General features: G+C 43.0%; 2 protein-coding genes across 8 annotated transcripts; both read left to right on the plus strand.

Moving 5' to 3' along the window:
- The first annotated feature begins 2,344 nt into the window (after positions 1-2,344).
- ndufv3 (NADH:ubiquinone oxidoreductase subunit V3) lies at positions 2,345-9,365 on the plus strand. Of its 2 annotated transcripts, none has more exons than XM_078263043.1 (4): positions 2,345-2,454; positions 4,048-4,159; positions 5,674-7,071; positions 9,061-9,365. In XM_078263043.1, exons 1-4 carry the CDS (start codon positions 2,410-2,412, stop codon positions 9,216-9,218), a joined length of 1,713 nt encoding a protein of 570 aa, XP_078119169.1. In that variant the 5' UTR covers positions 2,345-2,409; the 3' UTR covers positions 9,219-9,365. The 2 variants fall into 2 exon arrangements, with proteins under 2 accessions (XP_078119169.1, XP_078119170.1); XM_078263044.1 differs by having other exon boundaries at positions 5,677-7,071.
- Positions 9,366-9,855: 490 nt separating this feature from the next.
- pknox1.1 (pbx/knotted 1 homeobox 1.1) lies at positions 9,856-24,084 on the plus strand. Of its 6 annotated transcripts, none has more exons than XM_078263052.1 (11): positions 9,856-9,920; positions 11,558-11,670; positions 12,967-13,103; positions 13,588-13,759; positions 14,853-15,062; positions 15,962-16,112; positions 16,267-16,364; positions 16,563-16,691; positions 17,122-17,198; positions 17,665-17,831; positions 20,311-24,084. In XM_078263052.1, exons 2-11 carry the CDS (start codon positions 11,620-11,622, stop codon positions 20,490-20,492), a joined length of 1,374 nt encoding a protein of 457 aa, XP_078119178.1. In that variant the 5' UTR covers positions 9,856-9,920; positions 11,558-11,619; the 3' UTR covers positions 20,493-24,084. The 6 variants fall into 6 exon arrangements, with proteins under 6 accessions (XP_078119178.1, XP_078119177.1, XP_078119175.1 ...); XM_078263051.1 differs by lacking the exon at positions 9,856-9,920 and adding an exon at positions 10,004-10,296; XM_078263049.1 differs by lacking the exon at positions 9,856-9,920 and adding an exon at positions 10,310-11,344 and having other exon boundaries at positions 15,962-16,079.
- Positions 24,085-24,159: the final 75 nt, after the last annotated feature.

A 24,159-nucleotide genomic window follows, 5' to 3' on the forward strand; every position in this document is an offset into this window, starting at 1 on the left:
ACAGACTGAAGTGTAGGCAGAACAATCCAAATAAAACGAGTTGATATATTTTAAGATGTATATACAATGTTTCTCTGTTACACTGTCTTCTGGATTACTTTCAATATAATAGGCTACTTGCAATAAAAGTAGCAAATGATTTATTGCGTTCATTGTGGATGATCCAAGTGACTAGTTCGCCATCTAGTGAATATAACGATTTGTAGCATACAACAGGGAGTAGGCTACAAGTGTAATGTCAGGGGACTCCTGAGCACAGTAGGTCTCCTCTAAACCTATATTGTAGCCTATATTAGAATGTAATATACAATAAGACCCTTATTTATGAAAAGGTGGATACGTTGGCAAAAGAAGTTGTTAAAATGAGAGACATTGAGATAAAAAATAAACCTAAATCTGAAGGGAAAAGTGATGTTAGGGAGCAGAAAATACAGGGAGACATCTTTATTCTTTACTAACCTGAGTGGGCAGTACTTTAAACAAGAGAGGAAATAGGAGGGAACAGGTTGCCAAAAATGAAGGAAGTTCATTACAAAACAATTAACGAGAGTTATCCATGTAATTAGCCTACATGTTTTTCACAAATGTCCTTTTTTTAAGGTTACTCTCAATTGTGTTGCTTTTAAAAAAGGTGGAAAAAACATGTGCCTAACCGCCGCTTTTATTTGAACGCGTTCACTAGTTTGGGAAAACCTGGGTTGACTTTAATAATCAAAACCACTTGACATCTGGACGAAAATGAGTGACATCCGGCGGCACCAATCCCGTAAATGAAGTCGTTGATAAAGACTAGGGAAAGTGGGACATCTACATTACAATGGAACATTTTTATGTTGAATATCACTCCATCAGCAGTTGGCATTTTATTTCCACAAACTGATACACTATTTCATTAAACCTATGTTACACTTACATTAAATAAAAAAGAAAGTAGGCCAAATAAATCACACTTTAACCTTGTGTTGACTTCGGGTCAAACTGACCCATTTTCAATTTTTGTTTTATATCAAAAAATATGGGACGTAGAAATAAGCGCTGAAAATGTGTAGAAGAAAAAGGTAACAATTTAAAACATTGGAGAAAGCAAAAACAAACTGTGAAAAAAGGCGCCTTTTTCAAGGTTGACGGGAAGACAACACAAGGGTTAAAAGTGACTTTACTGCGTCATTTTTAAGGCTTTCAAAGGCCATGACATACGGTTCCAGGACGTGAGCATAAAATATACCTATGGTATACGGGGTGAAGAGAAAAAAAGCAGCGGACAGCGCCCGTGGTTCGAACACCTGACCCGGCGGCCGTGGAGTTAGAAGTCAACATTTGAGAAGAAGTAACCACTGAGCTAAACCGCTGCCGTCGGAACAGGAAACATTTAGACCTAATAAAGCTGAGAATGAGGAAGTACAGTCTTGTATTATTATAACAGTGACTTATTGAGAGTGAGGTTTAATGTAGTTACATTTTGTCATAGCTAAATCTCTAGAACATCTTTCTATAGTTGTAACTGTATGAAGCTTTTCTGGGACAGAATCCATGAGTGGTTTGTTAAAGCACATAATAGCCTACTTGTTTTGGAGTGTTTGGTACTTTAATGCACAACAAAGACGTTGAATATTTGTGCAATTATATTTTTAATATAAGTAGCCTTATTACTTCAAATATGTTTTCAGTCTTTAAAAAAACAAGTGAGACTTGTCGATTTACTTGATTATATAGGACCCCTTTACTGTGAGAGACGGATCAGGGACCCCCTTTATTGTATACAATTAAGTTGCATATTAAACCTGGCCTGCAATAACGTAAAGGGCGGCCTAAAGCCTTTATACATACCTTTTTTGGCCATAGAATACTAATAATCGTTGACATGATTTTATAAATCCCGGACCCACTGTTAAAGATCTCTGATAAGCTATAAAGCCCCATCCCTTCTGTTAAAAAAAGATTTCTACATGTCAACATGATGTCAGCTCTGACTGTCGCTTGAATTAGTCACCTAAAAACCCGGAATCAGACCAATGGACACATGGACTATAATAAATCAATGATTGAAAAGTGAGAAAAGCAGAGAACAGCACCCGTGGTTTGAACTCTCGGCCCGGAAACCGGTCGAGCTAGGCGTCTCTAAGGAGTCGAAGTAACCACTGAGCTAAACCTCCACAGTAAACATGACCACCAAAAGAACTATAAGAAGTTCTAAAATACATTGTTGGATTTCTTTATTTAATCTTTGAAATATGATTTCTCTTCAGTGTTGACATTGTCAGATCATTAATATAAGGGACACCTATTCTCATACTACAGTCCTTAAACTGACACGGACCTTTGGTTTTGTTCATACCAGTATTTATACTTTGTGGAACCGTTGTGTTTGCCTCACAGTTTCCAGCCGGAGCATAACACTGGGGACACGAAATGGCGACCTCTTTGCTGCGGTTAGGGCGACTGGGTTCCCTCAAGGTAATAGTACTTGAATTGCCTTCCAAACGTTAAACATATACTCTGCTTGTATACTCCACCGTAGTAGAGCTCAGTGACAGTTTTATCCGAGACAGTGGAAGTGAAATACTTGACTCTATGCGGCTGTCTCCTTCGTACTGACCCCGAGACATGTTCTATGGATTCCACCACCGATAAAGGGGGCATAGACGGGAGTTCTTTACCTTAGGCACATATCTGTCGTAACGTTACCTCTGGGCTACTACATTTAACCATAACTATTTTTATAACCATTTACGACATAACACATTATCAATGTAATGCGCAAACCAAAACCTTCGGGTTGGGAAAGGCCAATCTCAGAGCTTCACACGACCATGGTGAAATCTGCGAAAATGGAGTTAACGTTAGCTGCTTTTCTGTGTACAGAGTGATGTGGCTCACTAACTGCATAACGAAAAACAAATGTCAGAACACCGAGCACTACAATTAGCATATAGCCTACGCGTATTCTTTTCATTTCATTTAGTTTTGTTTATGTCATTGAATTCGTAACTTGAAGTAGTTGTGACTAGCAGTATTTTATAGCAGTGTGCGATACTTCTATCTGGTGATATAATACATCGTAATTTAGCCATGTTTTAGTAAGTTTATGGTTCAAATAACCAGTCAGGAATGTCTGTTTTTGGATAATCTTGCAAATTAAATGCCTAACAAATACGGTTACTTAATGACATTTAAAGACATTTTTTTCCCGGCAGATATGTTGACATGTCATAGTAGGAAAAGCACAGGTGTATTCAAACCCATTAATGATGGCTGCATTCCACTTAGGAGAGGCCCTGGTGTTGTTCATGCTGACTCACTGAAATAGCTTACTGGGACACTTGATGGAATTGAGCCATTGTTCAGGTTATCAATCTCAGCTGTGCTTTTCCTACTATGACAAGTCAACATGTCTGCTGTGAAAAAGGTCCATTCAAAATCATTTACAACACAATATAGCCACAAGCAGGGCTGCTCATTTATTTGCAACATTGCCCCTCACTGATCAATACATCAAGACGTTGCATTCATTTAGCCGGATATTCTTACCCAACTGACATATAATAACTTAATAAGTACATTCATACTCTTTTTGGCACAATAACTTGTTGTCATCCAATAAAGGAAGAGATATTAACATGATAGCACCCTGGATATAAAGAAGTAAACATGTAATGTTGACAACTGTCCATATACAATAGGCTATCATTCAAACGTCGGTGCCACAAAAGCATTCAATATTACCTTACATTTAACTGGAATTGTACAACAAAATACAAAAGAAGAGCCCCAGTAAATTGCAGTAAAATACTGTGACTGTTGGTGAAACCAAAACAGCCAACACCTGGATCCAGTACATTACATGACTCCTACACCTATTAAATAAAAACCTCCGTATGATAATGTAGGATGATCTCAGGGCAACATTATATGAGCTGACTTCAACGTTAGTGAAAGGGGGCAACATCCACAGTCCTTGTTCTGTTTTTGCGGCATTTTTCCATGTTGAATGCGGTTGCCTATGCATGTTTGGCACTCATACCGAAAGTTGTCTGTGCTCTTCTGCAGTGTCTCCAGTTGGAGAGCTGGGGCGTCCTGAGGAGTGGCTCGGCTGCTTCCCTCTGCACTCAGGCTAAAGAGCCCGCAAAGCCAGCGAAAAAGACAAAGGCTGCAGGCAAGAGTAAGGCCATTTGATTCTTTTCACTTTATAAAGTTTGACATTTAGGGTTTAACGTTTTGCTGTATGGTTGCTATTGTGTTTTACCCATTTTTTTTCTTTTACGTACTATAGGTGTGTATGGTTTAGAGATGGCCCGATACCATTTTTTGCTTCCCGATACCTGAACTTGCGTATCGGCCGATACCGAGTACCGATCCGATACTAGTGTGTCATATATTTTATTATGTTTTAACAACTGTATACTACTATCCTGTATGGATGTGATATGATTTCTATCTTTGTTGTTTGTCTGACTGAGGTTAAACATGAACGCCACAGAACTTTCTTTTATTCTGCAGTTTGACAGTCAGTTATAGCGGAAAAAGAACATAAATAAACTACTTTAACGTAGATTTTCTTTAGGGCTTTATTACGTGGTATCGGATCGGTGCATAAACTCCAGTACTTCCTGATACCGATACCAGCGTTTTAGGCAGAATCGGAACATCTCTAATATGGTTTATGATTTAGTTAGGCTGATTTCAGTTGTAACTGTTTTCTTATATAAGTTCTAAAATGTGCTTTCTCTGCTAGTCATCCATTCCATCCAGAATAATTCAATGTTAAAATTTAAGTTTATTGCTTGTGTTTATTGTGACTATAAATAGTGTACAGTATAAACAGTAGTTCAGGGTTTCCCCCAGTAAAGTTGTTAAGCCTGGTGGCAAGTGTCTTTTTCCCCGACGAGGGCCCGGCTGGGGCCAGTCCCAGACTGATGGCAGCGGTGATGTAGAGCCCAATCGTTTCTGTAATAATGGACAAAATTGAGAATTTAAAACGCGACTTGACCAGATTCCTAGGCCCTACGTAAAGTCAGTGCTAAAAGCTAACTGGAGATTTTAAAATATATGATCTCTAAGTTTCCAACTGAGCCGGCCCCACTGTAACTTTAGTTTAAATAACAACTTAAAAACAATAATTCCCACTGGCTTAGGCCTGGTGGGGGGTAACTTAGGCCCAGTGGGCCACCAGGCTTACAATACACTGGGGAAACTCTGTAGTTTATGTATTTTGATAAATGAATATTGTGTCGCTGTAAACTATTTTTTTGTAATTGGAAAATTACAGCAAATCAATCTTTTTTTTCTCCTCAAAATAGCTTTTTTTTTTTCCCCAATAACAGTTACCCACGAGAAAGAGAAGCAGGGAAGCTGGTTTCATCCTCACACTACACAAGATCTTTCCGGGTGTACTATAGGACATTCATTCATTTAACCACTTTACTATAAGTGTTTGTTTATTATTATTATTTTTTTTTTGAGCATTTCCGCCTTTTTAATGGACAGCTAGGTGAGAAAGGGGAGAGAGAGGGGGAAAACATGCAGGAAATCCTCACAGGTCGGACTTGAACCCTGGACCTCTGCGTCGAGGCATAAACCTCCAAGTATATGTGCGCCTGCTCTACCCACTGAACCGACCCGGCCACGTGTTTGTTATTATTTAACTACTCTTGTCCCATTTACCATTTTCCTCAGCAGCAGAGGCTCGAGATGACAGAGCAACCTTGCTAGCCTACAAGACAGCAGTTGCCTTCCCAGTTAAACTTTCCGAGCCTGGCGCTTTCCCCACACAGTCTCTAGGTGTAACTGAACTGGCCAGCCCCGCTGCCGCCGCAGAAACGATTGTAACTGCAGCATCTGTCACTGCCGCCAGTGAACCAGCTGTTGCTGACCCAGATGTCGCTCAGGTTATGCCTGACACCGCTCCGCCTGTGGTTGACGCAGCCCCCCTACCTGCTGAGCCCCTGGTTGATGCAAGTGGTAAAACCTCCGCACCAGACGACACTCCAGTCGCACCCTCCGCCACAGAGGACGCGGTCCCAGCCGCCACAGCCTCCTCTGAGCCTGGTGATCCAGCAGCTGACGGATCAGCCTCCTCATCGTCCAGCGATTCTGACTCTGACTCTGACTCGGACTCTGACTCTGAGGACGAGAAGTCACAATTGAAGACTGAAACCAAGACCACGCCACCAGAGGTGTCAGAATCTACTGTGAAAGAAGACCAAGAGGTTGCATCAGAAGTGAAACATGACAGCAATGAAGCTAAGACGGAAGTTCCAGTAGAGGAGGCCTCTCCAGCAGCAGCGCCCACAGAAGCAGCTCAAGCCACCGCCGAGGCTCCCAGTGTTAGCTCTGAGGAGTTAGTAGACCCCGCTCCTGAGATCGCCACTGCCACCGAAGACACCGTGACCGGCCCAGAGGTTCCGGCTGAAGCTGCGGTGGAACCTGCTCCCGAAGTAATAGAAGACATCGCACCTCCTGCCATCCCCGATGCGCAAGTAGAAACTCCAGCTGAAGTTGTGATCGAGGCTGCAACTCAAGAAAAAGCCCCAGCTGATGCTCCCGTAGAAACCCCAGAGCCTGCCTCTGCCCAAGCCCTTGTAGAAGCTGCCGAAGCCCCCTCAGAAACTACTGAAGCCGCCCCTGTAGAAGCTGCTGCAGAGCCTGTAGAAGCTGCCCCCACTGACGTGGCTGCTGAGGCTGCTGCTGAAGTTTTGGCCCCTGTGGAGAGCACCGAGGAGCTGGTGGACCCTGCTCCAGTCGTAGCTGAAGCTGCCCCCACTGAAGTGGCTGCTGAGGCTGAAGCTGCCCCTGTAGAAGCTGCTGCAGAGCCTGTAGAAACTGAAGCTGCCCCCACTGACGTGGCTGCTGAGGCTGCAGCTGAAGTGTTGGTCCCTGTGGAGAGCACCGAGGAGCTGGTGGACCCTGCTCCAGTTGTAGCTGAAGCTGCCCCCACTGAAGTGGCTGCTGAGGCTGCAGCTGAAGTGTCGGCCCCTGTGGAGAGCACCGAGGAGCTGGTGGACCCTGCTCCAGTCGTAGCTGAAGCTGCGGGAGAGGAGCTGCAGGCGGAGTCCCCAGTTGAACCATCTGAGGGTACACACTTCACCACAATATTCCTCAAATCTCTACCTCTCCCTTTCCTATTTGTGGATCTTTGAGCCCATACAGATGATCATACTTTTCTATCTATCTTTTTCATAACACAGTCTGTGTACTGTTAGAGTTAACCAGCTGTCAACTCCCTCACATACAGTAGTTGCTGTTGCTTTCACAGCTTTTTAATATCATCCCTGGATTCTTTTAAATATCTTTATGTTTAGCTTCTGTTCCATCACTACGACATCTAACATCCCATTGCCTTGATTTTGAGTTTGTTTTGCATGCGGTGGATGTAGTGTACATGTACTTTAACCAGGGCTTTGTGATGTATTTAATTTCCCTAAGCATTTTCTGCATTTTTCTATTTCTTGAACATTTCCTTTGCTTGCATTCTGCTAACTGAAGTTTGTCTTTGACCCTGCCTTACAACTACGCTGTTGCTGTCAACGTATAATCAATGAGATGCTTGTTGCATACTGTGACACTAATTCTGCTCATGTTTCTGCCTTCTTCCCCACTTTCAGTGACTCAGGAATCTACCACCTGTCTTTATTTTAACCCCCCCCACCACACACACACACACACACACACACACACACACTCTGCTTCTACGCAGTTACTAAATCCATCTTTACGCCAAGAATATTTCTCTCATATTTTACTCCTTTTGATATTTTGCATACTTTGACTCATTTGTTGTCGTTCATAATGTCTCCATTTGTATGAAATATGGGTTACAGGTTTTAATGTTAAGGTTACAGGTGATAAATAATGCCATTGTTTGGATTAATTGTGCCCGGTAATGCTATTGCTAACAGTAATGTTAGAGTGCACATGGTCGTACTGTGTTCAGGGTTAGGGTTACAGTGAAGCTGTGTTAAAAGGCCTCCTGTCCCTGACAGCAGCTGGACGAGTAGTAGCTGGGAGTGGTTGGTGTCGGAAGTATTTCAGGAAGCAGGATTACACAGTTACCGAGATGTTTTGAAAAAAATCCTTCAATCATAGTCATAATATGAGTATTATATGTCCAACTGATTAGCAGCTACCAACCAGTGCTTACCAATGATTAAGATCCGAATTACAAATACATTCCTGTAACTACAGCCCTTTGTTACACTTTTTTTGCCCCAACACTTCTCTGACCAACTGGGTAATTCTGCTTCCTGGTCAACACCCTCCTCACACTGGTCAATCATTTTACCCTTTGTTAAATTCCTCTTCTTTTTTTAAAACGTTGTGCATCTGTTCTATACATGGAAGCCTGTGGGATAAGCATGGTTTTCATTAATGAAAATATGAAAATGTGTCTTCAATTTCTGTCTCTGATTGTGAATGTTTTTTCACTGCCTCACATGTTTATAACCTTATTGTCACAGCATGCTCAGGGGTTTTCCAGACCGATTTTAGATGTATAAGTACATTAAAGAACATTATGCACCTGTTTAATCAAAAGCAACACACACTTTGATTTTGACTTTGTGCCCTTTTTAAAATCCATTTCATGCACCCCTCTGCCAGTATCTTCATTGTTTCTAGCAGGAGCTGTCGCTATTGTCTGCGAGCATGTTAACCTTCACATACTTTCCCCTCACAAACACAAGATCCTTGAGGCTTTTCACACCAGTGTGTCTCCACACTGTTGGGGGTAATGAGGCCTAGCGCCATAGGAAATGCCCCACAATAAACCACCTTTGTCAGCATGTGTGAATATGTAAATGCTATGTTGCTTAAAAATCTTTTAAGATATTTACAAAGTAAGCCACATTTTTATTCTCCTTTTTATGGCTTATTAGAAATGCCTAGACCAAGTCGTAATTACAGCTTTTGTTGCCTGAAAATCAGTAACAGTAAGCAAGGAACCAGTTTTGCCTTTGGCTAACCTTGTGCTATGTTTGTTGTAATGCACAAACTGCTGGAAGATTTTTTTTTTTTTTTACGCAGCTTACTTACATGCCTTTTTTGTTTCTTTCCCTCCTTGTGCAGAGGCTCCAGCAGCGGTACCTCCAGAGCCCGATGAGCCTTTTGACAACAGCACTTATAAAAACTACCAGCACCACAACTACACCCCCTTCACATTTGCAGACCTGGATGTTGAGATGGCCAAGTTCCGTCTCCCACAGCCCTCCTCCATCAGACACTAGAAGAGTTGGCCTGGCTGCAAACTGTTAATGTTGCTGAAAGATGATGGTGTTGTACCTTTTTATGATGATTATCCCCTCACCTGTCAGATCAGCATGACATTCTGCTGTTAAATGTTATGTTATTAAAGTACACAAATGAGAAATGAAGTCTGTTTCTGTCTGACATGATTGTGTTTTGTCTTATATAAAGGAATAATCATAAGGGAAAGGCACAGATCAAAAGCTTCTTTTATGCTGCTTTTCTGCCTTAGGCAGGTCATTTTAATAGAGCTGAGTGTGCAAGTGGTTTATCGGCGTTTCTATTTTAATTATACAATTTTCCACACTCCCTTAGCCTGCCTGCTTGCACATAATGTCCTAATTATAATGGCTATATGCGTTCTTTAAGGGGTAAACAATCCACGTATATTGTTCTTTTTATGTATTAATGTGTATTTAATAAGAGAATATGCATGGCGGAGTGTGAAGGTGGAGGTATACAGTACATAGGAAATGTGTTATGTAAATGAGGCAGTGAACAGCGTTTGCCAGGCAAAAACCCAGGAGGGCGAGGGACAGGCAGCAGGACGTCATGTCTCCGCCCACCTCGTAAATATTCATGAGCCGAGCGCCCCTGCGTGCCCTAACGCGATGACGCAACGCGACAACTGCGGGTCCCGATTGCTGCAGCCGCTTGTCAGTGTGACGAAGATTGGCACTCAGGTAAGCTGTCACTCAAAATCCCTCTTTTTCCGTTCCCTATCAATCAAACAATCTGGGCCGCACGCAAAAATGCCCCGGGGCGAGGAGCGCGGACCTAGTCAGAGCAGCGGAGGGTGTTTTTTGAAGGGAAGCAGAAGCGGCAGAGCTCCGGGAATAAAAAAAAAAATCTGTATACACGGGAGGGGGGGGTAAAAAAATATGTCGGCGTTTTTGGGGCAGAGGAGGATTGTGGAAAAGCAAAAGGCGAGAGCTAGAAACGAGGCCCGACAGTTATAGTAATGTTAGCGCTGAGGGGAGGGGAAGGAGAGGGCAGCTGTCCCCGCTTGATTGATTGACTGATGTGGGAAGGATTTGAGGATCAACCGGGGCTTGCCTGGTGTGCAGCCACTACTTCTTAATATCATTGCAGACGAATTACTATATAGAGCTGGCAAGAAATGCATATTCATTTAAAATGTTAATTAAAAAATGCTAACGCTCTTGGAGCTGTTTTGTTATATGGGCAAAGGACTTGCTTCGTATTAATCCGCAGCGGAGTATTTTTTTGTAACTGGCTAGCTAGGTTAGCTTGTTTTTTTGGCAGTGACCCCCCTTGCTAAATATGGCGCTACACATTTGGCCTCATCGTACCAGCATGAGAAACATTTTTTAAGTTAACAGTTAGCTAACGTTACCTTACTAAACGTTAGCAGTAGCTCGGCCAGACGGTTGCTCTTTTGGGTTAACCTTAGATTGGGTTCGCGAGCTAACTCCAATGTAGCTTTAACGTTACAGGCTAGCTAATAAATATTGTGAGAAAAAATACAATGCTTACTCCCACCGAGCTGCTTTGTCTGGGAATAACACTAACGTTATGTTAGTTCAAGGATAGTTAGCTTATGTTAGTCCAAAGGATTTCGTAAACTTTTATCTCCCCTTGCCGCCACGAACGTTGGGCAGCTAACGCAGGGCTAAAAGCTAACGTTAAGTTTATCGTGGTGGGTGTGTTAGCAGTTGCAGGGTAACATAATAGGGTCATAAGCTCACTATTAGGCTAGCTATATGAACGCACCCCAGGGTCGGTATATCCATCTCCTCTTTGTTCTTTAAGATCGGTATGATTAACAGAAGTGTTTATGGACGTTGACGAGATATAACGTTAACGTTGTTGAAATAAATTACACAACGCAGTCCCTTCATATAACGTTAACGTTACTCAGTGTATTTTTCCTGCGGATGGCCCCACTTTCTTTTTTTGCCCAGACTTGTGTGCATATATCAGCGCAGAACATTAAACATTTGAGTTTTACATGATATTTTTGTTTTCATTACTTCCGATTATTTTTTTTCCTACGTGTCCTTCAAAGGCTGCATTTTTATTGTCATGTTTGTCTTATTTTAGAGGAAATATTTGATCACAAGTCAGTGTGTAATGCTTACCCAACGTAAGGTTACATTAATAAGCATTCGCGTTCAATATCAATTATTTGTAGTATAAAAATAAGCTTGTATATTCTTGTCACACCCGCCGGTTTACAAAGCTAACGATACTCTTTCATTCTGACAATATGACGGTTTGGCTACATTATTAAGTTTTCCTGCCTACACTTCAGGCATCTCTTACAGGTAGTCTAACTGGAACTTTGTGTATTGTGTAGGTTGGCCACCTGTCCCTGCTCTCTATAATGCCCCAGTGTTTGCAGCAACTGCAGTGAACGTGATGGCAGCCCAGTCGGTTTCCATAGACAAGTACCCAAAGGGAGAGCAGCAGGTGGGTGAGATGGTGAAATTCGGTCTGGACTTGTAGGCCTACAGAACTTGCTCCAACTGGCTGAACTGCACTTACACACCTAAATCTTTCAGGCTACAACCTTCAGTATTCTGCCCATGGATCCTCCAGTTATTTTTAGTGGTGATAAATCAGCCTGGATCGCCAAACAAAGGGAAACACTTTATGCATGTAACACTAGAACACAAGCAATGTTAATGCTATTACATCAGTTTTAGTAATCTGTTGGCGGCATGCTTAATAGGCTACATCACTGTATTAGAGACACTGATGCAGTGTAGAGCTCCTTTTCTGTCTAGCGTTTCTATGCCTGAGTTTATGGAAATTGCTTACAAAACATCATTATTCAAGTGCCAAATTTGGGGGTGTCGAGAGCTGAGAACGATCTATGACTAATGAGAAATGTTCCACCCCAAGCAAGTGATTATTTTTAGCTACTTTTGTGCTCAATCTCATTCATTGTTGGTCTCAGTCACATGGTTAGGGATGGGATTTATGCTCCTGGAGGGGATCCTGGGTAGGCAGGCACGGTGTGAAAGTAAAGGAAGAGAACTTGGCTCCTAATCAATGAATGTGCCTCGAGTGGAGTGTTGCAGAGGCTACAGTCACATTTTAATCTGTTCTTGCATTCATATTAGGCTATGTGTGTGAACACACAGGTTCCGGATTATATTTCTAGTTGCAGTCGTTTCACCGGATACGTTTAGTGTAGGTCTGCATTGCAATTTGAACACAAAACTGACTGGATGTAGTCTAGCAATAGTGTGCTCACAGAGCAATGTCAAAGAGACTTGAGGGCATGAACGAATGCAGACACTGTAATTGCATCTGTCCACAGGAGATGCATAAGTCAATTTTAGGTCAAAAGTACTCAAGTGCATCAAAATAGACTCTAATCACAGAGTGCAGGTGATTGGCAGTGGCTGATACTGGACTAACGACTCATGACACGATCAATACTTCTTTCTTTTTTGGTGTTGGTCACAGTAAAGAAGTCTTCATTCTTAAAATAGATAATAAAAACAATGGTCATGTAGTAAAAATGCATAGTTTTTGAAAGTAGACCATGTCCTCATGACTTTGTAAAGAGTTCATAGTGAAGCAAGGCTCTGTGTTAAGCTTTGCCCTCCAGCTCCTCTTGGTCTTCACATGATGTCTTTATGTCTCTCATTCTCCGCCTTTCTCTTCACCTCTTCTGTCAGTTTCGGTCCCCTTTTCATCTTCTGTCACTCTGTTGCTTTCTTCTCGTCACGTCCTTTGTTTTCTCTTTTCCCGCAGATGCAAGGTGTGAATGTGATAAAGGTAGGCGACGATTCCGAGCAGAAGTTTTTAGAGGGGACGTTGGCAGAGGCGCCCAGCCCGGCACCCACAGAGCCACAGACACCCATGGACGCGGACAAAGCATCCATATATCGGTAGAGCGAATTCTGCGTGTGTTTTGTTAATGTGGAAAAACCAGAACACCCCTCTATTCCTAAATCTGTCTTCTTCTCTTTCCCTTTCTTAACTTAGTACTAAACTATCACTAGAAAGATCACATGGTTTTTCATGACAAGTCCTCCCCTTTGTTGATGTGACTGAAATATTGCTCTCTGGCATTTGAAATGTGAAAGTTGTTAAAAAAATAAAATAAAAATGTTCTGATGCATTTAGGTTTATGTTCACACTGCCCACTTACAGTCTAATCAAACACGTCACATGGTCTCACAAAAAGCAACTATTACTAAGTGTGAGTAATCTAACAATCAGTTAATACAGCAGTTTACCTTCACGTCATATACATTTAATGCCTTTCTGTATTGCATGTTGGAAGCCATGTTCTCTTACTGGGAAGAAAGTATAATGTGTTCTTTGAAACGGAATTTGGCAACTTTGTGTGTGTCTTCCTTCCTTCCACAGGCATCCCCTGTTCCCCCTCCTGGCCCTGCTGTTTGAGAAGTGTGAACAGTCCACGCTGAGCTCTGATTGTATCACCTCGGCGAGCTTCGACGTGGACATTGAAAACTTTGTCCGCTGTCAGGAGAAGGAGGGCAAACCCTTCTTCAGCGAGGACCCTGAACTCGACAACTTGGTGAGATACCTCTGCATGTCAGGGGTAGAAATGATTAGATTTCCGGTTGCTGATTTTCATTTTGGTGAAGGAGTTTTCACCGTTACACACTACTCTGGCCCATAATTTGCACTAAGTATTTCAACGGAGAACTCTATACTTAAGAGTGCATTTGGATGTAGTTGGCAGCATAAACGGTTCCAAAAATGAAATGGAATAAAGCGGCTTCTTAACACGTGTGTTGAATGCAGAAGAAGTCACAATGCTATAAAATTATTTAAAAAAAAAAAGAGCATGTTTTGGCCTGACACCTACATTAAATTTGCTGGGGAGTTATTAAATAATCAGATTTGACTGGTGGTAATTTCCCGCTGTAGTTTGAGGACCTGTTGGACCCTCAGCTCCCATTTACATCAATTGAAGGTTTATAGTTGAGACTGATAACACAAGCACATGACTGAAAAAACTGTTTTAGGTCTTTAGGTATTTGACACAACCAAAACAGAGGGACATGAGGTATTTCACAAAGAAATACAAAATGCAACCCCCGACTCACTCAGTTACTATTCAGAGACTTTTAACCTCAGCAGCACAGCGAGATGCAGTCCCGTCCACTGCTGTCGCCTCTTACCTAATAATTTAGTTCAGCACTTGAGTGGCGCTTACTGCCGCATCACGTCGTGCAAATACTAATGTTAAATTACAAATATTGCTTAAATGTGAGTATTATAATAAAATGTTTTCAAATTCAGGTAACGTTACTACTTTTCTCAGGCTTAAAATCCACACGGTTTTTGCATTACGTGGCTGTGAAGTTGGCATTAAATTTGATCCTATGTGATATTAAAATGTCTTAAATGTACCCTGGTGAACCCTGCAGAAACAATGCGTTTTACCGGGAGGTATGAAAACAAGACAAGTAAAATACGTGGGGGTTAAATTAAAAACACATGCAAGCAACAGTTTATCAAAGTATAAAATGAAGTAAGACAGAAGTAGGCAAGAACTAAAGTAAGACTGGTTTTCTAGGTTAAGTATCCTCAACATCAGACCTTTTTAGAGGAGACACAATTGGACAAACTTTCTTTTTCTTTTATTTCCTTCTGACCTCTAGATGGTGAAAGCCATCCAGGTGCTGCGGATCCACCTGCTGGAGCTGGAGAAGGTGAGTGACCTGTGTAAGGACTTCTGCAGCCGCTACATCGCCTGCCTCAAGACTAAGATGAACAGCGAGACTCTGCTGAGTGGAGACCCAGGGAGCCCGTACTCCCCCGTACAAGGACAGGTCCAGGGCTTTTCACCTACCAAGACTCCGGTATGGACTGTAGGTGGACAGTACACATCACCACTAGGGATGCACCGAATCCAGGATTCGGATTCTGCCGAATATTGGGCTGTTTGACGGGGTTCAGCTTCTACCGAACCGAACCCTACGCTTGCACTACGCGCGCTACGCTGGTCGACCTGATGACGGCGCCGTTGATTACGGGAAGGTGTTTACGTAGGTGGAGCGTTCAATGCAGTAGGCTGTGAGAAAGTGAAAATGGAACTCGCGAGCAGAAAAAGTGTTGTTTGGCAGTACTTTCAGTCAAAAGAAGACCATTCAAGTCCAGCTACATGTTCAATCTACAATGCTGATTAGTCTGGTGGTGGCGAGGACCCTAAACAATACACAACATCACCGCTGTTACAACATCTGGTATGAAACATCTGAAAGAATACGAGTTGTGCATGAAGGAATCTACAGACAGCAGCCAGAATGCAGCAACTTCAGGTACGGCAAAGGAAGGACAGTCAGAGCTAAAATCTGGTGTTAACCACACAACCATTACCAGCTTTGCTAGCCCTACACCGAATGAAAAATACACAGCTGTGGACGTTTACTTCATTAATGTGTTTACTGTGTTAATGGACTGAGGATGGGAGGAGGATTCGGTTTTTGGATTCGGCAGAATCTCAACCAACCAAAAATCTGGATTCGGTGCATCCCTAATCACCACTAAACACATTTGGGTCCAAGAATCAACTATCACACATAGTTGGATTTGTTATTGTCTTCATTGACAATGTTCATTTGATTCTTTGCATTTATGTATTTCAGCCTATTTTATTGCCCTAACCTGCTACACAAGTTCAAAATCAATGTGCTTTAAAATTAGAGCCATCAACATGGAAAACAAATGACTTTGGTCCACTCTGTGTTGCATGCTCTATGTTCTGCAGACCCCCAGCTCGATCTCCGGGACCATCAGTCCCCAGGGTCAAATTGTGGTGCCAGCATCAGCCCTGCAGCAAGGGAACGTTACGGTAACAGCCGTCAACCCCAGCCAGATGGTTGCAGGTATGTCACCATGGCATACAACCCCTCCCTCAGGTACTATACTGGCTGACTGCCGCTGACATGTTGTCATGTACCAGTGGGGCACTTTCATCAGAGCTTTCTTTGCAGCCTGCACTCGACAGCTCAGCAGATTATATGTGTGTGTGTGTGTGTGTGTGTGTGTGTGTGTGTGTTTTTTTAATTCCAGGTGGCACGGTGTACCAGCCTGTTACAGTCGTCACTCCTCAGGGCCAGGTGGTAACACAGGCTCTTTCTCCCGGGACAATACGCGTCCAAAACAATCAGGTTGTACATCTCTCTTTGACTCTGATTCTGGTGTTTATTCTAAATTGGTGGTTCCCAAAATTGAAAGTTGTTGGCAATTAATTCATAGTTTTAAAATTTGAAATTGTGTGGAAAAGGGTTCAAATTTGAGCAGAACAATGTGTTACTGGTGACATAACCAAACAGAGAGGTGGCTAAACGAACGTCTTGTCTGCTCAGCTCCAGCTGCAGTTTCACCAGGACTTAAACCTCTTTAATCACGACGACAACTCAACCAAGAACAAACGTGGCGTTCTACCCAAACACGCCACCAATGTCATGCGCTCATGGCTCTTCCAACACATCGGGGTAAGTCTGCGTGAATTACATGTCATTTAGCTGACGCTTTTATCCAAAGCGACTTCCAATTAAGTGCTCGGTCCTGATGTCAACAGGGAGCTCATTTCACCATTCAGGAGCCAGGACAGCAAACGGTCGGGATTTCGTTGAGTGATTAGTTGTCCCTCGCTGTGAGGGGGCAGCAAGCAGGTTGACGGATGCAGAGCGGAGTGGGCGGGTTGGGGTGTAGGGTTTGACCATGTCCTGGATGTACGCTGGGTCTGATCCGTTGGTGGCCCTGTATGCAAGTGCTAGTGTCTTGAAGCGGATGCGGGCAGCAATTGGTAACCGGTGAAGAGAGCGGAGGAGCGGTGTAGTGTGAATCAAATCTTTGCCCATGTAACTCTTCAATTTTTAACAAAACACTAATGCATTTCTTCCCCCCCGTTCTCTTCTGTAGCACCCGTATCCAACAGAGGATGAAAAGAAACAGATTGCCACTCAGACAAACCTGACACTTCTGCAGGTCAACAACTGGTGAGTGTGGCCCACAAAGGCACAATCCAGTACCATTTAAAATGCACCATCCCAATGTAATGTCCGGCCAGGGACGTTCGTCATGTCATTCCCTTTTCTACCCACTGTGGGAAACTTTTAACTGGTCAGTCAGCTGATTGTCTGCCCACACTCCTGAAGAGATGGAAGTTCACCTGCTGTCTTTTAAAGGCTGTGATGAACAGTTTCTGCATCTACTTGCTACATTTGATTCTGAAGAAAATGCAAGTCATCGTATTTTGCCCAATCCTTCTGTAAGTTAAAATTGAGCTGTTTTGGCTAACAGATTGGCGTCAGACATCCCGTCCTGTCCTAATGGTAGATAATGATTTCATCACAGCCTGTCAGGACTAGAGGTGTAAAAGTTCTGCTACACCTGTAAGAAACTACAAAAGCACACATTTCGCCCAGTGCCGTCACAGATCTGAGTTGTCTTGTGTGTCTCCAGGTTTATAAATGCACGGAGGCGGATCCTGCAGCCCATGCTGGACGCCAGCTCCTCTGAGACGCCAAAATCCAAGAAGAAGACGCCTCAGAACCGGCCACTGCAGCGCTTCTGGCCTGACTCCATCGCCACAGGGGGAGGCACCCAGCAGCAAGTTACCATGCCAGACGGTACGCAGCAGTGTTTTCTATGTACAGTTTGTATACAAGTTCAATAGAAACTAAAATGAAATCCTGTCTTTATCCTGTGTGACTTCTACACCAAAACACAGTCCCAATAAAAGGTATAACAAGACCTGTATTTCACTGAGGGCCCTATTTCAACGATCTAAGCGCACGGGGTGAAGCGCCTGGCACAGGTGCGTTTAGGGCCTGTCCAAATCCACTTTTGCTAGTTTGACGGCGGAAAAAAGGGTCCGTGCGCCAGGCGCATGGTTCAAAAGGATTGTACTTAGTGTCTTCATTAATCATAGGTGTGTTTTGGGCGTAACATGCAATAAACCAATCAGAGATCATCTCCCATTCCCTTTTAAAAGGCAGGCGTGTTTGGAACTTGGAGCATTGCTGTTATGATGGAGGATTTGCACCGTAATATTTTTATTACGTCATGTAATCTTTTGCATGTGTGTGTGCTGCTGTGCGTCCCTGTGTGTAACAAGCATAGTGTGCGCGCACTGTGCACGAGTCTAGGAGCATTTTACTAATTTGCTGTTAAAATAACAATGAAATGCTGCGCTACTGACTTTAGACCAGGTTTTTGTTGGTCAGTGGTGCGATCACTTCCCGCTGCCTCAAGATAGCAATACGCCCAGAATGCACCTGAACAGACCTCCCTGTAAGACCAGCACGCCCAGAATGTAACTGAACACCTCCCTATAAGACCAGCACGCCCATGGGCCACAGATGGGTGCAGGTGTATTTGCTATTTAAACGACGTGGATGCTGGACGGGAAATTGACAACTGCGTCGGTCTTAAACTAGCAAAGACACTGGCATCGGGCTTTGCGCTGCGCCGGGTGCAAGATAGGACCCTGAGTGTGTTTTGTGTATTTGAAAAAGGGAGAGGGAATAATTTAGAGATGCCAACAAGTTGTCTGCCTCAAACTACAGCTGTAAACATAGTATGCGTTGTGTTAGACTTTGTCAAATTGAAAGTCAAAGTTTATGATCCAACACACCCGTGTGCAAAAACTTTGTAGTAATTGTTACATATATAGTCCTGGTGAAATGTGTGTAAAAATACAGATGAATTAGCCTTCTTCTTTGTCATTTTAATAACTCAGGTCTACATAAAAGTTGACAAGTACCAACAATAACTATACTAATGATTGAACCTGTCAGTCACACAGGGAAAACCCAGGAGGAGTGTTACAGCAGGAAACAAGATGATGCAATGAAAGCAACAGAAGGGAAGCACTGAACTGTTTTGATGACAGTTTTGTTAGAGTTGAAGACGAGATCCTCACTGTTAAAGTAGTGGGCAGCTGGAATTCAATACCTACAAACATTAGAGACTCAAGAAGCTTGGCGGTGTTTAAAACCAGTCTCAAGCTTTAGCTAAAGTAAGCACAAACGTGTCACCACCAATGATTGCCCTACTGATCCTATGTCTCGCACCAATGGATTTTTATGCATTTGCTGTTTTGTGGTGGTTGTTGTTTTTTCTAATACCTGCCCAGGAACAACAGATGCAGGTTAGCTGCAGGCTAACTCTGGTGCAATGACTTAGGCCGGCTACACACTGGCTGCGTGGCGTGAGCGTGGCGTTTCAGTTGCGTGTCAGCTGCGTGGCGTTTTCTGTCTTTACACACCAGAAACATGTCTGACGCGGCGCTGCTGCTGCTAGCCTTGTCTGTACACATGTATGTTTCCCATTTGATAAATGAAATACCATGTTAAACTTAAATATATACTGATCTGATTACAGCAAAGACAACATCGGCAGTATTGATGTCAAAATAGGCTCCAGAATATTTTGTTCGTATTGACAGGTGCAATATTAGAAAATCGATTTTTTTTTTAAGTTACATTTATATCTGCATTTATATCAAAACCTAGAGTCTTTCAAACATCAACATGTCATCTATTAATATGTATTTGTGTCAAAATGACATATAAAGATCTTTTCCTATTCTATTTTGCCTGGAAACGCTTCCAACACGCTTGCGTGTCGGGTGAAAAATAGGCGTCGGTCCTATTTCTAGCATGCACGCGTTTTCGGGTGTCACGCAGGCAGTGTGTAAGCTCTAACCTGTTAACATGGGAGCCGAAATATAAACGGACACGCCACACAGCCAGTGTGTAGCCGGCCTTATTATTAATATTGAAAGATTGAGCTTCTTATGGCTTTAAAGTGCAACTGAAATGGAATAGTATATCTGCTCTGTGAAGCAGATGTACAACTCCCAACTCACTAGGCTAACCTAATAACTTGTTCTGCACCTTAGCTTGTGGAGCAAGCCACCAAACAAAACATTCCCCGGGGCCAGTTTGCAGGCTAGATAACTTAAGAGCTGCTCGGCTTGTGCTGTCAACAAAATGAAAATTTTTGTCGAGGCATCGCCTTGTTTTTTTGCTTTTGCTTTCAAATCACTTCAATGTGCACTAGTTATAGGCTTTTTAGTCAGTAATTCTTTCCTCTCGTTCTCAGGCACAATGGTGACGATGAACATGGAGGGTCTGCAGAGCCTGACGTCAGACGGCGCCACACTGGCGGTACAGCAGGTGATGATGGGAGGCCACAGTGAAGACGAGTCGGGGGACAGCGGAGATGAGGACGATGATGCAGACATGGCCGGGCTGGGCCTGGACAACAGCGACTCATTGCAGTAGAGGACACACTCCCTCACACTCTGATCTACACATACACTGCCTTGCAAAAGTATTCATCCCCCGTTTTTTTTTTTTTTTTTTGACGTTTTCCCCTATTTTGTTTGCATTACAACCTGTAATTTAAACAGCTCACTTCTCTTAAATTGGATCCCCGGCTCTTCCACTTGCCTCCCTACCTCGTGTCTCAGTCTGTCCACCGAGGAGGCACGGGAGAGACGCGAGGAAATACGGGAGGAGAGAAGAAACCAGTTTTTAGAGGGATGAGACGTCCTTACCCCTGAAGTGTCACGTGAATTTGTCAGCTGAATGGGCGACGTTAGCAACGGCTTTCAGCTGCTCGGCTTCCGGGAAGGCTGCTCTCGTGTATCCGTGCTTATAGGTCCTCAGAGATCCCTCCTCCGTCCTCGCTCCTCGGGGCGGGAATAAGAGCTTTGAGACGAGGGCCAGAACAACTTCCGGTTCAACCCGAGGAGCGAGGCGCTGTCACAGAAGGGAAGTGAGTATTCTGGATCTGGCCTTGCCCTCGATTCCTCCCCCCGATGTTGTTCAGACAGGACGCTACGCGGCTGAGGCGAATAGTTTCGGCGTTCTGTCTGTACTCAACCTCAGTCAGACTCCAATGAAGAGTCTGTTGTGCACTAAAATCAGTGACTAGATGTATCAGGATGGTTAAGTGTAGTTAGCATCTTTTGTTTGTGTATGTCTGTTAGCTTGTAACGGTCAGTGGCAGACAGCTACGATGACAGTGTTTTTGCTCTCTGTAGTGACTGTCTTGGCTGGCTTTTGCGTATTCGATAGAGATTGATTTACGGATTAGTGACGTACCTAATCTAGTTTGCACGGGGTAGGTTTGAGTCTCAGATTTCAGGGAATTGCACAAGCATCTCCCCATTCAGGAGAGGAATGTGAAAACACCTCTCCGGTGACAAAGTTTGCACAGATACAAGCAGGCCTCCAGGAAGAGCGCTCTGCCTTGGAGCCCATTTTGTCCAGTGGCCAGTAGCAGCATCGCAACGACTTACACCGCTAATTCATGGACTTTTTATATTTGAAAACCTCCCGAGATCCGGAAAAAAGGTGATTCTAAAAACCTGCGATGTCAGAGGGAGAAACACTACTGCGCATATTTAGTGGGCCGCATATCACGGAAGTAAACCTGGAAACTTTGAACTTTTTTTGGTGTATGCACCACTGAGCAGCTTCATTAAATTGAAAAGGTGCCATTTTGGGATCTGGTATCCACTTAATATAATACATAAATAATATATAAATATAATATATCCGTGGATACAAGTCATGATGGTCAAGGTGAGACATTTTAGAGGGCATGAACATAAGAAAACGGATGTTTGAGTGGAGTTGGGACTCCTCCATAGAGTGTAGAGTCCTTCAGGCTCATCTTTGGTCTCTCTGTTGCTTCTCTGATTAATGCCATCCTGCTCTGTGAGTTTGGTGGGCTGTCCTCTCTTGGCAGATTTGTTGCGCTGCCATATTCTTTTTATGTTGTAATGATGGATTTAATGGTGCTCCATGGGATGTTGAAAGTTTTGGAATTTTAAAGATAAACCCAAACCTGATCTGTGCAGTTCCAGAGCTTTGTTCCTGACCTGTTGTTGGGAAAGCTCCCTTGTCTTCATGGTGCCCCTTGCTTGGTGCTGTTGCGGGCTCTTTCAGAACACTCCGATCATGTGACACGTGGATTGCACACAGGTGGACTCTCTTGAACTAATTATGTGACGTCTGAAGGTAATTGGTATAGCAAGTTGGTTTATTATTTCACTTAACCAATTTTGGCTTTTGTTTTGTGTAGGTCCATTACATACAGTCCATTTAAATTACAGGTTGTGATGCAACAATATAGGAGGAACGCCAAGGGGGTTGAATACTTTTGCAAGGCACTGTGCACACAAGACATGCGTAAATAGGTCTATATATAAAAAGTGTGTTTTTGAATACACAATGAATCACAGTACAAACAGACACACATTAGGTTTACGTAGAGCACAAAACTCCAGGACATATGGGTCCTGTACTCTTCCAACCCTCCACCCTGCTGAACGGCGGTTTATGCTGCGTGTGTGTACATCAGGAGTTTCATTTCCGAAACCGTTTTTTTTTAAATGATTTAGTTGATGTATGAGAGTGCACTTTTGTATATTTAAGCTCCAAAAGATTAAATCAAACAAACCTGAAAAGGAAAAAAAAGAAGTGTTAAACACTCAAAGCGAGTTTGTATACTCCGTTAATAAATGTTGACTGACTTCTGATTTCTTTTTTTGGGCCCCTGTCCCCCCCCCCCCCCCCCCGTCCCCAGTTGAATTCTCATTTTGGATGCCAACAGTTTAAAGTTGTATCTGTAAGAGTTTGTCTTCACTTTTTGCATGCTTGTGTTTTGAGTAGATGTGTGCACTCTTGCGACTCCGTGGCTCTCTCACGGGCCCCTGCAGGCCAAGCAGAGCCCAACAGGAGAGAGAGGAGAAAAAAAAAAAAGGAGAGATGCTTATTTTTATATACAAACATATGAAACTAGTGTTTTTTTGTTTCATTTTTGTGTTCTCCTGTTTTGTAAGGAATATTTATGTACAGATTCATAATTAAAGCTAGCGACTCTGTTTTCCAGGGTTCTTTGAAGTTTTCTAAAAAACAGAAAAAGGAATTGAATGCTAATGAAAAAAAATTGCTATTTAAATTGGTTTTAAACTCACGATACTAACAAGGCCTTACCTGTGTACTTTTCTAAAGAATTCTTGCCAAGAAGCACAAAAAGAAAGTCTGACCCTTAGCGAAATTGGTCAAATGGACACTAAAGTGCAGAACCCATGTGGTTCTGTAAAGCACTGTAAATAATTTGACTTTGTGTACTGCATCGTCCCAGTCACCTGAAGAGTTATCTCTCACATTGCAGTGCTCAGATATTTTTTTTTATTTTATTTTTTTTAAAAGCCAGCTCCAGTTTTACCCTCATTGTGTATACCATACATTATGTCTTTGAATCATTTCACAGTAGTAGCGTACTTTATGAAATGCACAATCCAGAACACTATGCTAATCACACAATCACAGGGGTCTTGAGTAACCACAGTGAGATCTGAACTCCCATCATCAACACTGAGCAGTGGACTTTGTGCAGGAGTTCAACTTTTTATTTATGTACACGTACATGCTACTGCGTTGAAAACAAAAGATCAGTTGAAAAGTTGTGCTTGTTGTTTATTGGCTGCCTGAAGGACTGGGACTAAGATCTGCAGCATCTGTTGGTCCCCCCTGCCCCCACACACATGTAGTGAAAGATTTGAAATCTCTTTATCAATATGTTGATATTACTTCACAAATTGGGGTGCCTCTAGTTTGAATATGTGTAATATTGTACTGTACAACAATTGTCTGTCAAGAGCTGCAGTAATCCGGTTCATATCCCTCTTGTAAAGCTGAGGCTTGAAATGGTTGATTTCATGCAGCCGGAGGGTGTAGTGACTCTGGGGAGGGTCCTCGCTGACATCTTGGTTCCTCACTTGCGTCTGTCTTGCTTTTTATGAAGCGGTCTGTTTTGCCTTAGAGCTTTCTATTTTGGAATAAACGATGCCTAACTCTCTGCTGTGCCTGAGTCTTTGCTCCGTCAGCTTTTGCACCCGAACAGGATTTGTGTAGATCAAAGGCTTTGCCGTTC

The sequence above is a fragment of the Sander vitreus genome, chromosome 11 (genome assembly GCF_031162955.1).
Source record: "Sander vitreus isolate 19-12246 chromosome 11, sanVit1, whole genome shotgun sequence".
NCBI lineage: Eukaryota > Metazoa > Chordata > Actinopteri > Perciformes > Percidae > Sander > Sander vitreus.

Excerpts from the sequence above, each read along its gene's own strand:
- pknox1.1 (XM_078263045.1), top strand. Across the intron at positions 13,760-14,852 it reads ACCCTGAACTCGACAACTTG|ATGGTGAAAGCCATCCAGGT; the intron begins GTGAGATACCTC and ends TCTGACCTCTAG. Across the intron at positions 15,063-15,961 it reads CCAAGACTCCGGTATGGACT|ACCCCCAGCTCGATCTCCGG; the intron begins GTAGGTGGACAG and ends TATGTTCTGCAG.
- ndufv3 (XM_078263043.1), top strand. The coding sequence starts at position 2,410 with ATGGCGACCTCTTTGCTGCGGTTAGGGCGACTGGGTTCCCTCAAG. Across the intron at positions 2,455-4,047 it reads GGCGACTGGGTTCCCTCAAG|TGTCTCCAGTTGGAGAGCTG; the intron begins GTAATAGTACTT and ends GCTCTTCTGCAG. Across the intron at positions 4,160-5,673 it reads GACAAAGGCTGCAGGCAAGA|CAGCAGAGGCTCGAGATGAC; the intron begins GTAAGGCCATTT and ends CATTTTCCTCAG.